The following is a 17,399-nucleotide window of genomic DNA, read 5'->3' as shown; positions in this document are numbered from 1 at the left end:
GTGTATTTTTGCTGTTACTTCCTCAATCTCACTTATCGGCTGATATTTATCGAGACAAAGAATATTTCGTTTTCATTTCGGGAGATAAGAGCAATTTTTCCCAATTTGCGTAATATTTGATTTGATCACTCTTAAAGTTTAATATTGTATCCATTCTAGTTTAAAAAGTATTTTATCCTCAGAGGAAAGTTTGTTTCAATCAAGGTTGTATGATAATCGCTTAACATGATTATTTTTTCAATTTAAAATATTTTCTAGTAAAAAAAAAACATCGCTTGACAAATATGAATCATTTTTTTATTTAAGGTTGGATACAATATGGATAATGATTCTAGAGAAACGAGAAGAGGAAAACCGCAACAACAATTCTATCGGCCGGGAAGCGGACCATTAAAGAAGAGCCCAATGGGTCCTGAGGATATAGACGGCGGGAAAGCGGAGTTCCCGAGTGCTGCCAGCGACCATCCGCGCAGGGGACCCGGCCACCATCGGCCCAAAGGACAATCTAATAAGGATAACAACCGATTTCATCAAGACCTTTCGGATAGACTATCCAATATCAACATATCGCAAGCGGGGCCTACTAAACAAGCTCCCAATAATAGAAAGCCGGAACAACAGGGGTTCGGTCCCAAATTCGCGGAGAAGGGAGAGAGAGAAGGATTTCGCAGTCCCTCTCCTCCGCGGAGAGAGGGAGCGGGAAGGGGCGCCGGGAGGTATTCTAACGCCGACCGCCCGCATCTGGGGTACGGGGATAACAATAACGAGGCGAGAACCAAGAGATTCTCCGGCAACCGCCGGCACGGCCACGACGACGATCACCGCCGCCTCGGCGATGGCCGACTCAACTCGGAACCGAGAAACATGTCCCCTCCGAGAAAAGCCGCAATGGAGAATCCGCCGCCCCGAGGCCGAGACACCAGGAGCATGGACTCGTCGAGGCACAACCATCACTCCAACGGCAGCAAACCTCCCACGGGAAGACGGAACTCCGGTCTGAGTTACAACCTGGATGCGATGCCTCCGAGATTCAGGAAAAAGTTGCTCGCCAAAAGCGGTCAGCTAGATTTGGACGGCGGGTCGCAGAGCGGGGAGGGGAACGGCTACCCGGCGCCACAGGGGCCGCCCGCCTGGTCGCAGACGCTGCCCACGCGCGGCCGGGGGCGGCTGCGGGAAGCGGACTTCGACCGGGAGAAGTTGAAGCGCACCATGAACACGTTCATGCAGCACACCTTGGATTCGGGGACGGACTCTCGCTCGTCCACTCCGCACGCGGCTCCGGGCACGGGGCACCTCGGGAGGTCTCACTTCACCGGGAGTCAGGAGAACATGCATTCTGACAAGTTCTCCTCTTTCTCCTATCACAACCGTCACCCCAACAATAACAGAAATGATGGTGAGAACAATATCATTTTTTTTTAAACCCAGGTTTTTTTTTTATTATAAAAGATATTTTGTATTTACAAATTACATTTTGATGTAAAACAGTTCAAATGGAGCTTAGTGTGGAAATGCACTAAACTATTCAAATATTTTTTTAGATGATTTTTTAAGCTTAAGTTTATTGTAGAAATATTTAAATTTTCGTGCAACTTTCATCGACAATTTGGACTTACAATTTGAATTTCATTTCAGATTACCAAAACTATTCTCATCAGAGCTTTAGACCCCAGCACGGCAAAGCTCATGATGGCAGTAATCAACAAATAAACTCCAATGAGAGAATGGACCCGGAACCGTCAGCACGAGACAATACCCGCTCGTGGGTAGCCAAGACTGACAATGTGGAAGATGTTTCCAGTAGTCACCTTCCATCGCAGGAGACTTCTTCCAACAGCATTTCTTCGGATACGCCCAACTCCAACAAACTCTTAGAATCCATCACCTCATCTATAAAGAAATCCGCAATCCAAGATAAATGCATGGAGATATTGGTAAGATCTTTACTTATCTCTCCCCACCCGAATGATAGGGAACGTTAGCTCGATTGTAAGTAATATAAAGGTAAGGTGATCAATCCTGCCATTGAGATACCAGAGAGGAGTCAAATATATTTGAAGTGATACCGGATAACATGCACGAAGGGATTCTGGGTGAAGGACATCACTGCTACATGGAGACAGGAGGGGACAATAGCAGTAATGGTATGTTCCCTCCTATGTAATGTATATGAGTCTTTTGTGACTTTGCTCTTTTTTTCACTACTATCAATCATGATAGGTTTTGAGAAAATGCATTTTTAAATGAACTATAATGAGCTATACGATTTACGTCTTCAAAAAGTGGCACATCTGAGCTTCCAATAGCTTGTCCCCTATGTGGCATTTGTGTCACAATAGAAAAGCAATGATAGCACCCATTTTGAGCACTTTTGTTATAAATTCCAATATTTTTTATTTAGTTGCGTCTTTTTCGAAGCAGGGGTGCGATTTCTTTTATCCATAATTCTGTTCATTGATATTCATCCGTATCGTATTTTCCTATTGGTAAATAAATTTACAGGACTGGTCGGAGGAAATGGAAAAAATTAACAATCTGGAACGGAATCTGAAAATGAACTCCCCACCGCAGAAGTCAAACGAAAGCTCAGTTCAGCTAGTAAACCAAGGCAAGGGGCCACACGACCAGCGCCGGGAGGGCGGCGGAGGAGGCGGTGGAGGCGGAGGAGGCGGAGGAGGCGGGGAAAGGAGGGGAGGCAAGGGACCCAGGAGAAGAAAGAGGTTTGGACGCAATTTTCGTACATACTCACATCACTTATGTCTTCGGGAACAGAGTATTGTAATAGTGCTGATAACTTCCATCTTTTCGCAGTGGTTTTGACTTCTATCGCGGGGGCTATCTGTGTCTCAGTAGGTTCCCTGGTTGAGTAATATTACTCTGAAGAAGATAATTATTTATTATTTTTTGTAGACAAGTTATTTATTTTATTTGTTCAGTCAAACACCTCGTTTTTATGTTATTGCAATGTGCCCTATATAAAGATGCTATCCGCAAATGATTGACGGCACAGGGAAAAGTTTAAAATATATTCTTTAAAATATTAATTATAGGAGTATGGAAACAGCTCCCCCCTGTAAAACAAATATTCAGATGGTGTACTTGCATTGTTGACATAAAATATTGATTTCTACATCATCTCCATATTTAAAAAAAAATAACGTCATCAGGTCCTTTTAAGGTGTTTTTGCAATAATGTTGCTCTTTTTGTAATTTGGCATATCTGTGCATTGATGTGTTTTATTTTGCAAATCTTTTGATTATTTCTTAGTTACATGTTTTTCTTGAATTCTTTACACTGTTTACATGTTATTCCTTCTCTACCTACAGTCGTGGCTTTGCACAAAACGAAAAAGAAAAGATGATTCGCTTGTTGGATGAAGGCGACAAGTCAATAATATGACACTTTCCTTTTTCTATGGCTCTTTCTGGTGGTTTTCTATGAAAACCTAATCTTATTACTATTTAATGCTATTAATTTTTCTTTTAATTTATTAACTTTCCCCTTCATCGTTTAAAATCATTTTGTAATTTGTTAATACAGAAATAGTCAGAAAAGATTCTTTGTCCAATTATTATAATATAAAGAATCTGAAATTTATATTATGGTTTAAAATAGTAAAAAATAAATAAATATGTAATTTGACAAATTAAGGGAAAGGCCCTGCAAAGAATTAATTTTTTTTTCAACCCCTATCTGTGTCTATCAGAAAATAAGTTACAATCAATATGATGAAAAAGTATCATTGAGATGTCTAATATTTAAATAATACATGTAGTTAAATTACATATTCTTATGTAAAAGAATATGACACTATTGAGTTTCCTAGATTTTCATGGGTGTTCATATGCTGATGGTGTCTTTCTGGTTTTGTAGCATTTGCACCTTACACTGCAATATGTGCTAAAGACAATAATCCAGAAAAATGCTATAGGCAGTATTACACGAGTATGTGTAAGAAGTCTCTTTATTGATTTGCATTCTACGTATGTATACAAATTATATTCTATTGTAGCTTTTATATGCTCAGTTAATAAAAAGCAAAGAATCTATTATCTTTTTCATGTACATTTGTTCTGTTAACTTTCATCTATCTTTTTATACTAATTATCATTCCTTTTATCCAATAACCAATTTAACACGTACAGATTGATAATACTCTCAAATTAAAAAAGGAATATAATACTACTTACATAAACATTTGTATAAGAAGTACTCGGATGTGCTCGGAGTAAATATTTGATTTTATCCACGTTTCCCGCATCTCTCGGCTTATCATACTGTCCTCGCAACAATAGATGAGAACCTTTCCTAATGAATGTTTGTTTTCCTTCATATAGAAATAATGGAGGTGTCCGAAAAAGAAATGCTGGAAATCGGTAAGATTTCATGCCCGTCGGATTTTTCTCCATTTGCTGAACCTTCTATTTTACACTGCATGGTGTAGTAGAATCGGTGTTTTGTTAGGAAACACGCACCACGCATCATCACCCTAAATCAACAGTCAATTCTCTTATATATTTTTATACATCAGTTGTAGTGTAATGCTGTGTGACAAATGGCACGCATTCACCTTCCTTCAGTGCACAACTGCTAGCTCAGTGTGAAGGGAATGGGAATAATGATAATCCTTCTTCTTCCACTGCTTACCCTTTGTAACACTATGTTTTTGGGCCGTACTCTGAATGAAAATTCTCAACCCGAGTATCTCTATACACGAGGTGCTGGAGGTGTACTAAATTTCACATACCACATTTTTTGATAATGAATGGAATCTTGAAGTCATATTGAAGAATTACCGTGAAATAAAATTTATGATTGATGAATTATAAGTTTTGAAAAAATTTAATTGTGACATGAAAACACTGTTCAATATACATATGTATATTTTTTAATATTTAAGTTTTGTTTCTTGGTGGAACTGCATTTTATGTAATATAACAACGATGTATCTGGTTTTTCCCTTTTATTTTATTTGACTAGTGTCCGAGTTTAGTTGTTTTTGACATCATCAGGCTGGGTGATGTCAGTAACGACAAAAGCCAGCAAAAATAAAATAAAAGTGGAAAAAAACTCTAAAGTTGTTGTTTTATTACATGATAATTATAATTTTGCGTCAAATATAGTAGTATAGCAAATTTAGTTGTCTTATCCAAATATCCAAAATAAATAGGAATTTGTCATCACACAAATTCCCATTAATTTTGTATGTTTTCTAATTTGACCCGGTAATAATATTCATTGCCAAAATGATGTGTGTGAATTTGGTGTACCACTTAGCTGGCCTTAAAAAATGCTAAGCAGTAGAATAATGTGCATAATTCCTCGATGCTCATATTTGTTTATGGATCAGAACATTTACTGTTGATTGCAATCACAATACTCTAATACAATATTTACTGTGTAAATATTTATACATTTAGTACACTCCTAATGGCTGTTTATATTACTTTATTTTCTTTATAGCTTTAGATATTTGCATGGGTGGTGGCGCAGTAATTAATTGCTATTGTGAAAAGCGATAATGCCCTTATAGGATGTAATCAAAATGTAAGGAAGGAACAATAGATTGTGTTTATAGTTTTAATATTACATTTTGTTTTTCTTTTGGGAAATTAATATATTACGCTCAAGGGGGGGTTTCAAAAATTTGTACAAGTGGCACGTATGTATATGACATTCTATAGAGATTCTTCTTGTAACGGCATTCTTCAAATTGTCATTTGGTCATTCAACTGACGTTAAAGGTGTTGTTCATTTTTAATTTTATCTTTCCCTTAAATAGTACAAACAGATGAACGGTTACCGTGTGCGCTACAAGATATACTTTTAAAAACATTTTTAGTATCAATCACGGCATCCAAAAATAAACAAACATAAACTGTTCAATTCATGAATTTTATAGAAACATTCTGCCATATTTTATCAAACATCTTTGAAAACTAATCTATAGAACTTCTTTTGCTTGAATTTTGTAAAAATGCCAATGCAGAATGATGCTACTAAAAAATCCTATATGGGTTTCACTGCTACAAACTTTTTGAAACCCCTGCATATTTTTTTTTAAATATGTATAAACATAGAAAAATTGTGTCGGTTTTACCGTAGCATAGAGGTACAGTCATTTAGTTATGTTGTTTTATATTAAAAAAACAAAAAAAAAATTGTGTCATTAGGGTTTTAATAATCTGTAACTAAAATGTTTTAGACATTCAAAACTAAATTTTGGTATTTGACGCTTGGCTTTCAGTAGAACCACATACAAAAATTATATAAAAGATAATATTTTCATTTCACAAGCTTACATTGTGCATTTTTAAAATTTTGTAATAATGTATTGAACATTCTCAAATTGTTCGCTGATACTTTGGCTCGAATCCAAAAGAAAAAATGTAACAAAAATTTTGGCAAGCAAACAGATTCCTACGACTGATTCATGATGTAAATTAATCAGTTGAAGTTTACAATAACTTGACACCATTGCAAATCTTCCAATCAGAATTATACTCAAATAATGGCAATCCAATTGTAATATTGTTCACCTCCGTAGTGCAGCGGTTAGCACATTTGGCTACCGTGCTGGATGTCCCGGGTTTGATGCCTAAGGGGGTCAAAATAAATATTAAATTAATAAAGAGATTTTTCACACTAATTTTTAATATTACCCTGGATTGATCCAAAAGATCTTGCCTTCATGTAATTAACAGTCAATAGTACACTATGATGCAGTGTACTATGCCTTAGGTGCAGATTATGGGTTAGAAAAAGAAGAAATATAGTGTATTTCAACATAATGATTTTATAAAATGTATAAAATACATACATACATGTTTTTGAGAATTTATATTTTACAATGATTTCTCACTCATAACACATTTTTTATTTACACAGTTGGTTCGTATTTATTACACTTAATTGTTATTTTTAAATAGATTTTTATTTGCGCATGTATTGCAAGGCGGTTGAGGGTTACTCGGTAACAACGGAATGAAATGAACATTGATTTCACGAAACGATTGAATATTTGTTTAACGATAACTCTAGGAGTTCCAGTCGAGGTAGTCAAAGGAGAGAACTAAGTAACGACGTAGTCAATAGAAGATCCGACCGCTCTCCTCACAGCCAGGGGCCCCGAGACCACTTCAGGGACAGCCAAGAACATCACAACTCCAACTCCAGGGATATAGGCGATCGAGATGGACGGGGCACTGCGCCGCATTACCACAGGGATGACTATACGGAAGGGGACAGGCCGCCCAGTAGGAATAACTGGAGCAGAAGCCAATACAGCAGAGAAAATAGCAGAGACAGGTATATAAGTCATCAACTTAACAGCCAGTTACTTATCTGCGCTTTCCTTATCCGCTGTCTGCCGATGGACCTCCGAATGTCGTTCACTCATACTGGTGGGTGTTCTATGGTCACCATTTTCCATCAGACATTCGTTTGATGTGGTCCCCCCATTTCCACTTCGAGATAGCCATCTTTTCTAGTGGTCAATACTTTGGTTTGTGATATTCTAAGCCAGCGGTTCTCAACCTGGGTTCGATCGAACCTCAGGGGTTCGGTGAGTCAGTCTCCCGGGTTCGGCGGAGGTCAAAGCACACACCCGACTTATTGTGTGATATTATAAAAAATGAAATGACTTACGATATATTTATTTATCCAATAGATCCAGTATATTATTTGAAAGGAATATATAAATCCAGCAATAAAAATAATACAATAGCTCAAACGCTAAAATAATGCACATACTCCACATTGTATTTTATTTTTTTACTGGGATGGGACTTTAAATCTTTTTTCATGTGTCGTCATTGCGAAATGTGCATTATTTTGTTTTTGTTTTTTTGTGAAAATCATGTTATAATGGTTTTGTTCATTTTGCGCACCTATGTATAAATATATACCTGTTTTGAATTTGAAAAAATCAAATTTTATTTTTCCAATTGAGGGTTCGGTGAAACTGGTGGGGATCGGTACCTCCAACACGGTTAAGAACCACTGTTCTAAGCATTACACATTCCATATTTCTTTGTGCTGAAGTTCATGACATGAATGCTTGGTCAGAGTCTTCCTGTAAAGGCACTGTTTGTTAGAACAAGCGAGCGCATCGGTTGAACACTCTAATCTTTAGGGATTTCGGAAGGGAGTTTTGATTTTGTTTCTTATGACTACCAACCAAACCTCAATTAGGGTATAAGAGAACCTCATAATAAGCGCTGTTTATTTCTTTGTTCATCCTCCAGACAAAGTCGGAGCTGAAATATAAGCATTCAAAGTTATGCAAGTGCTCATTTAAAAAAAAAATCCAACTTGTAACCTATCACCATGTCACCGACTTTGTTAACAGTAAAATATACAATGACAATAAATTGACCTCATTGAGCAATGTTTGATCAATGTCTATATTGTTGTTTAACAATTTAGCAATACTATAGTGGTTAGCACATTTAGCTAACACGCATGAGGTTCCATATTTTTGCTACACAATCTTTATAACATAACACTCTCCTTATTTATAAATCATTGTTTACTCTGTGTAATACCATTTTAAGTGGTATTACACAATTAAATTGGTATAACAGAAAGTGAACAATAAATGACAAGGAGAGTTTTTTTATATTATTATCATACCACAAAGTTAACAATGCTTTTAATGCACTTTTTTTATTACGTAACCCTGAACAACAGGAGTAATAGAGGTTCTAAACTGATCAGCTCGCATTCATGTAATTTATTATCAAAATAGTAAAGTACATGAAAATATATATATATATATATATATATATATATATATATATATATATATATATATATATATATATATATATATATATATATATATATATATATATATATATATATATATAGTAAAGCGCTTTGAGTCAGTTGCTTACAGCAGTGCACAGTTACGGATATCACATTAATTTGTGTGTCATATAGAGCGCAGCTAAGTCCGCATAAGTAGCGTGGCTGTGCGTAGCTGTGAGCAATCAGCTTTATTACATGGGAGATTATTATTTATTTATTCTCAATATTATTAAAATTTAAAGCATTCACTGTGTGGTTAGTCATTTTTACTTTTACATGTACATATATATTTTTTTTTACAAAAATGTTTGTAATTAGTATATAACCACTCATCAAGATTTTTATATCTACTGGTTTCGAGATGTACCCGTCTCTTCGTCAGGACAATCACTACCACAGCATGCAAACAATACTACCCGTCACTACCATACCACTATTCACACACTTAAAACTACACAGAATGTTTATGAAGACCAACATGCACTAGGTTGCAGAACAAACATGCATTAATAGCCGAGGTCTGACATGCACTAGCGATGTTAGTCAAAATACATCTGGTTTAAATACTCATAGGTTGAAACGAGTGGGTGGGGTTTGAATTGGATACTGACGAATCTTGCTTAACCGATGTTGAATCAAATAATTTCCCTTCTAGTCCATTATTTGATTCAGCGTCGGTAGACATAAAATCTCGGTGAGTGGTTATACAGTAATACTATTATTAATATAAAATATTATATAATATTATATAATATAAAAGTATTATTTATTTACTTGTGTTAAGATTAGATGTTAATCTATGGAATAATTCCAGATATAGTTATTCTCGTGCCAGCAGCGGAGAGAGGGCGGGCAGCAGGGAGCGCCCGGCGCACCACGGGGGGGGCGGCAGGGCGGCTCCCGGCTCCCGCACCGATACCGAAGGGTTTCGCCTTCCGCCGCCTCCTCCACCCAGCGCTAGAAACTCCAGAAATCAGGTTTGCGTAATTGTTTTCAACATCTATCGGAATTGTATTTGATTAAGCAAATTCTCTGAGAATTCTACGATGGAGACCTTGAGGAGAAAAAAAGAGGTGTCGGAAGACCCCAAAACCCCAGAGGGCTCATAAAGAAGAAGAAGCAAATTCTACTACATATATTGTTTACGTGATGATAGTATTTCGAAAAGAGACATTTTAAGAAAATTATAGGAAAATCAGAAAAGGAGGCATGTGAGGACCCGAGAACTTCGAGATAACAAGAGATATCTTGAATCATTATGTTTTGTTTTTTCTGCCTCGTCAGTGTAATGGTCACCACCTTTGGCTACCGTACTGGTGGTTAGGGTTCGATTCCTGGGGGGGGGGGGTGACAAATAAATATTAGTGATTTTTTTACATGAATATTTATACAATATTACCCTGGGCTGGTACCTGAAGCGGAGTGATGATCACCTTTCCTTCAAGTGTTGATGATTGAGATAACACTCCATTTATATGATCCAGTTCGCTATGCACCATCAGGTTTGGATAACGGTTTGAATAAATGAAAAAAATTAATGAAATGAATTTATTATAACCTAAAATAAAATGTATACCCATACACAGGCCATGCCTTTGTGGGTTTTTTTTTGTATTAATGTTATATATTTTTAAGTACTTATAATATAGTATTGTGAAACGCAAGGTTAAGTTAAATATTTTGGTGAAGGTTGGCATCCCATCCCTCTCTAATATTTGAATTTGATTGCAGAACCGGCGCGACAGCTGGTCAACGCGCGGCTCCCGGCACGGCAGCGTGGAGAGCGGGTGCGACCTGTCCCCGCCCCCAGGGGCGCGCGGCGGGGGGGGCGGCGGGGGCCGGCACCGCAGGAGGCGCGACTCGGAGCGGAGCGGCCACGCCGGGGCCACCCCTGCACCCAACACCAACTGGAGGGACGAGATGCACTCGCAGAATGACAGGTAACAAAATACAAACAATTTTAGCGCATTTCTTTTTAGCTTAGACTCCATAATTCATGGTTTATAAAATATTCATGCGTAATAATGTGTCGAGTTTGTTTTTCCCTCCATAATACTGCTTTTATGGGTTAAGATATGAATATCAGTTGTTTAATTTTTTTTAATTTTCACCTATCTAATTTAATACTGTTTTAAACTTTTCTTTGTAATCTAAGTTTGTAAAATAAGTGATAATTCACAAAAATTCACATCACTTCGAACCCGCGTCCGCATCCCAATAGTCCACAGGGCACTGCATCATATGAACGCAGTGTTATCTTTATTGTTAACCTTTTAAAGGCGTTAACTTTGTTCCTGAGAGACGCCCGTGCTTGGCGGTATTTCGCCGTTTTTTAAATGATCACACTTATTATCATGTATTTAGTTAAGAAACGATTTATTTTCCTAAACAAAAATGTTCAATGGGATTCATTGTGCCTTTTTGGTACTCTATAATACACGTGTGTCACATTATTCTTGAAATATATCGTAATATAAACAAATTACATCGTAACATAAATAAATCAAAGCACGCATCGTGTGTCACTCTTACCCACTGGCGATGCGTAGCGTCGAGAGTGAGACAGATATAGCGACTAATTACCGACAAGAAAAATCAGGGATCTGTTCTTTTATTTATCCTTGTGATGTTACAAATTATTAGTCAGATATTTCAACAGATGTTATAAGGCCAAGGATTGACGTATTATTTTATCCAAAGTTCCACACCATGAAAAAATCCCTCTTAGTTGAACTGAGGTTCGAAACTTGGAGCAATCTAAAAACACAAACGCTTATGTCAGCCGCGTATGGGGCATGTTTTGTTAAAACACATACGGTTATGCGAGCCGCGTGGATCCGGTTAACACATGAAAGAAAGGTGATCAGCCCTCTGGTTCAGGTACTAGTTCAAGGAATGAATATTAGAGTGAAAAATCACTTATATTTATTTCACCTCCCCTACTCTGGGAATCGAACTCGGGACCTTCAGTACGGTAGCTGAGCGTGCTGGCCATCACACTACGGAGGCTGTCAATAAGATATGGATATCAGTGGTTTAATTTTTCTCTTTTCACTTTCCCATTTTGATAACAGTTTTAAACTTTTCTTTGTAATCTAAGTTTGTAAAATAAGTTCATATCACACAGTTGTAAATTTGTCCAATATATGCACTAATACCAATATGCATATTACAGCAACATAATATCAAAATCAATGGGTGAAATTTTTGGACATTATAATATTAATTTTAACACACTTTGGAAGGGAAAGGTATTTCTACCCGTTCGGTCGATTGATGCTTAATAACGGGAAGGGTATTTTACCTTCTGCGTCGGCCTCATTTCAAAGGCAGAAAAGAAGGAATTATGGAATGTTTTTATACCAATCGCTTTATTAAGGTCTTAACTATATGTACATAATTATCAAATCCCGTCGCCAGCGGCCCGCAGGCATAAAAAAATATCTTTCTGAAATGTGTAAAAAAATGGCTAACTTTTTACTACATATTCCCAACTTAAGTACAACATTGCAATATTTTAAGTGAGGATTTCTTGTGTATTAGTAGTCTGTTTAACTGTTCTATAGAACTATAATAGAATTAAGTTTGAGTTCTTTGTGGAGGACCCCAGTATGACCTCAGGTGATAATTCACAAAAATAGCCCTTATCAAATCATTCAGCTATCATTATTATAAAACGAAATGCTAAAATATCATCGTTATCGGAACATTATAACTCAATCATATATTTCCTGTTTAGTCATGGGTCGTCGATTCTCAGCCCGGGGACTCGGCCGGTCAGAAAAATAAAACACTAGTATGACCGATGTAACAATATAGATGCAAAACTTTGTTATATGATAAAATATATGTATTTAATACATAAATAAGATATTAATTATTTAATTAAAATAAAAAATCAGGTTAAAAAATAATAGCATCTGTAGGAGGAGAGAATTTTTAACTTTTTTTTAGTATAAGCACAAAACAATTTGTAAAAGTATACATACATCCTTGCCAAACTTCAATACAAATGTTACTCTGATGTGTAGCTTATTTAAGGCCGATTGAGTGACCAATCACTCTGATGTCCTCTGTGTCCAAACTACATTTGAACAGCGTAACAGATGGATTCTCCAACTGGAGTGTGATGCTCGCAACATTGATTCCTTGAACCCACAGGAGATGCTTAGAAGCGAGATCGTCACCAAGTTATACATAGACTACTTGGAAAAAACAGTTATGGAGCTTAAAAACTGCAATGATCCTTCATTGTAGATAAACAAAAGAGCCGAAAAAAAATCCTTAATGTAGAACAACTGTTTATAATTTATATGTAATGGCTTCTCTTGTACTTACTATTATTTTACCCTGTACCAGTATATATGGAGCCAAAGTGTGGCGGAGTGGAGCTGCTGAACTGCATTGCTCTACCTTTTTTTTTCCACACAATGTGTCTTTGAAAGCAGTGCAGTAAATGTGTAAGAATCCCTTATTTGTGGATTTACCTTGTATTTATGAGCGGGGTGAAAAAAAAAGAAAAAAAAAAACTACATTTTACAAGGATTTCTCTTAATTTGTGATGTTGAACTTTGTCGCTTTCTCTCAAACATGCTCTAAATATTTCATTCCTTGGTCATTCACCGGCATCATTTTAAAACCTGCAAACTTATTTTAGAAGAGAACCGGAACCTAGAAGAGGCCCGAGGAATGAAGATCGAAGCCACGACACGGGTCCGGGTGGTGCCGGAAAGTTCCACGCTCCGGGGATACTGATTTTACCTCAGGAGGACAGAACTAGGACAGTAGAACATCATCAGAATACAAGAGGGTTAGTTCCATGTCACTAGAAATACGTTGAGAGATGCAACTTTGAACCAAATATCGTATAGAACATTAAAAGATATAAGGGTAAAAAGTTGACAGCATGTCTACATGATGTCCATGTATTGGCCTCGTTAAACCAACCTCAGAGAAAGGAGGTAAGGTAACTATTTCTTTTTCCTTCTGGACCCTTATCCGGATCCAATGTTGTAATGCATCAGATTGACCAAATATTAACTTGACCGTGTTAATTTATGAAGGCAAGGTGATTAATCTTGCGCTTCATGTACAAGTACAGAGTGATATTTAGTAAATATTATATATTAAAATCAAACACTGATTATTTGAGTCTTTTGAATTTATTTTATAGTTAAAAAACACAAAAAAAAAATTTGTGACACATTGTTTCACCTTCTTATGACATTTTCAAACGAATATACGAAAATGCCATAACAAGTTTATGTATAAGGTAAGGTAAATTTAATGTATAAATTAAAATAGAGTTCTACAAATTAAACGCCAAATCTATAAATAAATATTAGAGTGTGAATTTTTTAGAGGTGGATGAACTTATTATTTTTTAACTATTATTTATGCAATAAGAACAATTACCATAATAATCTTGAAAGGAATCACTGTCAAACCGTATATTACCATTATTTTTTTGTTTTGGAATTAACATCCTCCGATGTAAAAGTCTAACCATTTATTTTAGTAAATAATGCAATAAAACAATTTTAGAAACTCGCAACATGCACACAACAACACGAGTCCCCAATCGCACATGGTCCAGCGCACCCTGTTTGACCCGCGCAACCCGTCCAAGCCCATCGTGATATCGCAGCCCTCAGCGCCCCCCGTCCACGCGCCCCCGCCGGCTTCCGAGCCGAGTGCCGGGGGCCGGCCGCAGTACTACGACACCAGCTCGGACAGCTTCCGGGCCTGCCACAACCAGGACCTCATCAGGGACGTGGAGAGGGTGGACACGCAGCTGCAGTGCATCTTCAAGAACATGACCGTCGTGAGGGACTGGGAGAGGATCCTCCACATAAGGTATGCTAACTATGACGCTTGAGAACCTACAAAATTTTTAGTGTGTCCAAATACTTTATCACAAATCAGGAATTTCTCCAATTATAAGAGTAATTCATATTATTTTTTGACATCTCAACATAGATGACGAAGAATATGAAAATACGCCATTTCTCTAGTGAAATTCTAGTGATTCAAGCACAATGTTTCACAAGAATTTGAGTAGTGTGGTTGTCAATCATGGGTAGAATTGGTCGTAAGCCCCGTAAATACCCAAACTTCCATATCTGTGTTGAGATGTCAAAAAATAATATTGTGAACCTCATGATGATGAAAGGGAAAAGGTTCGGAAGTGATATTTAGTACGAGCATTTGTGAGTGCGGTGAATGTTTGTTTATTCATTATTGTCAGGGAGTTTTTTCATCAACCCCGGCCCTAATTATACCCGGACAATTTGCCACCCAACCCTCAGTATACTAATCACAAGTAACCGCAAACCCAATTCTGATCTGTACAATGTTTTTTGGTGTCTCTCGCACTCTAGCAACAAAAAAAAGAATGTCGCATCACCTTATTTTCACATATTTAGTAATCAAGATATAACTGCATTGATCATGCCATGCTCTATGCACCGCTGGGTGCAGATGAGGGTTAGAAGTAATGAGTAAGATTTGTCAGTACAAATATAAATTATTAGTGCCAAATCTTTGTAATGCATATCAAATGGAACAGACTAGTGATGAAAAATTTCTAAAAATGTTACAAATCAAATATTGAAAATAACTTCTTCCTTGAATATATTTATGTTTATAAAATCTTTTTTTAGATTAAAATAATCTTTGATAAATGAATATGGCTATTTTTAAAAATTATTTCATTCATAATCCAATAAGGATTTTGGTTGCTGTTAAACACTATAGTTGTATGAAAAATAATCTCAGCTTTGCAATCGAGTTCTTTAAATGGTTTAGGTTCACTTTATTCAATTTTAAATAGGCAATTATTTTTTAAACAGTATATTTAGATGACTTCTTTATGATCTGCCTAGACACGGGAAAAATCAGAGAAAACATCGCTCTTAGGTGTCGGTGAATTAATTATTTTGCATTATTTTTTACTTTTAGGCCGTTCCTCCAACACTCCCTGAAAACTCTGCTCGCCACCGACATCAAATTTTGTCAGGCTGAAAACGTAGAGCACAATTTTTGGAAAATGCTATATTACAGCATCATAGAAATATTGAGGAAGAGCATAGCCCAAGACGAGGCGAACAAGAGCCATCACACTGAACTGATCAACGCCACCATAAAGGACGGAAACAGCTACTTCGAAAGCCTACTGGAGGTCCTCCAACAGACTTACAAATTCAGATTAGAAGAATATTTAAATATAAATTACCAGACGGCGCCCAAAGGGTCAAGTTTTGTGAGCATGGCTCTGATCTCGGCGCAGAAGATATATCTATTCCTGGGAGATCTGGCGAGGTATAAGGAACAAGTGAACGAAACCACAAACTATGCCAAGAGCAAGAATTGGTATACAAAAGCCCATCAGATCAACCCCAAGAACGGAAGGCCCTACAACCAGTTGGCCATCTTAGCTGTTTATGCTGTAAGTTCTTTCAACTCATTATAGCCCACCTGTACACCTTAGTGTAATGTTTCGCTTTGTACATATAAGCTTGATTTAAGAAAACAAATCATGATGATATGCCTCGTTATAAACATTTTTTTTTCTTTCCAGAGACGTAAATTAGATGCTGTATACTTTTACATGCGCAGTCTTATGTCGTCAACTCCGGTGTATTCTGCCAGAGAAAGTCTTATCGCGCTTCTAGACGAAAACAGAAAAAAGGTATTTGCACTTTTCTCACCTACCCTACTTACTCCATATTATAATATTTAACTGGCGTACTATCCAAAAATGTTTTTAAAAAATTTCATTACTTGACTCGGCAGTCACTTTGTGGTAATATCTATATATTAATTTTTTTATTTAAATTTCACTCGGTTACTCCCTGTTTCTTCAAATCTAATATTACACGTGTTTCAGTTTCACGGAATGCATCAAAACACATATCACAATAGATTTTTAGAAATAATGGTATTTACCATAATTTAAATAAAAAATGTTATTTATTGTTGCAAATTATTCATATATGTATGTACATATATATAATGTCCTTCAGTGAGCGTTGCTTCTTGTTGTACCGAGTAGTAAATACATCCGTGTTGTTTCCAAACCATGTAAAAACAGTCACCTACAGCCAATTTGGACTACAATGGTCATCGCTATTGAACGCGGTAGCGAGACTAATTTTGGGAATTTCTAAATTTAGTCACATATCTCCCAATACTTACCAACTTCACTGGTTATGTCTTCCGAAAAGGATAGATTATAAATGAAAAAAAAATTGTGCATTCCAGACAAATTAGCTGATAGACTTTTCAATAATAAAAAAAATAATCTTGTGATGAGACATAAATCGTATGACAAGGGTTGCCAACTGATATTTCCAAATTATTACGTACTCTATATCTATGCTCCTTATGTGGAGCGTGAGTCCACAAACTACTTCCAAGCTCTTCTACATACCCCAAAGTCAGGTCCGCATCCCGAAGTTCAGACGACTTATTAGGATTCATTTGCAAAATAACTTTTCCAACGACGAAATACATAAAATTTCAAATTATGGAAACAATTTTCAATTGTGACCTTAAAAATTAAAAATTTCGAATTATTTTTGTTTCG

General features: G+C 36.5%; 1 protein-coding gene across 1 annotated transcript in view; it reads left to right on the top strand.

Moving 5' to 3' along the window:
• Window positions 1–17,399, top strand: part of LOC148300237 (uncharacterized) — a 104,529-nt gene that overhangs the window by 243 nt on the left and 86,887 nt on the right. Inside the window, exons 2-11 of the mRNA XM_088275064.1 lie at window positions 336–1,396; window positions 1,636–1,934; window positions 2,503–2,720; window positions 7,043–7,309; window positions 9,627–9,789; window positions 10,544–10,752; window positions 13,470–13,622; window positions 14,357–14,668; window positions 15,773–16,259; window positions 16,392–16,502. Coding sequence (XP_088131190.1) covers window positions 406–1,396; window positions 1,636–1,934; window positions 2,503–2,720; window positions 7,043–7,309; window positions 9,627–9,789; window positions 10,544–10,752; window positions 13,470–13,622; window positions 14,357–14,668; window positions 15,773–16,259; window positions 16,392–16,502 — 3,210 coding nt within the window. The 5' untranslated portion in view covers window positions 336–405. The remainder of the gene's footprint in view (window positions 1–335; window positions 1,397–1,635; window positions 1,935–2,502; window positions 2,721–7,042; window positions 7,310–9,626; window positions 9,790–10,543; window positions 10,753–13,469; window positions 13,623–14,356; window positions 14,669–15,772; window positions 16,260–16,391; window positions 16,503–17,399) is intronic.

Source organism: Brachycentrus maculatus, unplaced genomic scaffold, assembly GCF_059751285.1.
Source record: "Brachycentrus maculatus isolate JH-2025_06_01 unplaced genomic scaffold, ASM5975128v1 h1tg000778l, whole genome shotgun sequence".
NCBI classification, from domain to species: domain Eukaryota; kingdom Metazoa; phylum Arthropoda; class Insecta; order Trichoptera; family Brachycentridae; genus Brachycentrus; species Brachycentrus maculatus.
Note: the sequence above shows the minus strand (reverse complement) of the source record. Positions and strands in the feature narration are given on the sequence as shown.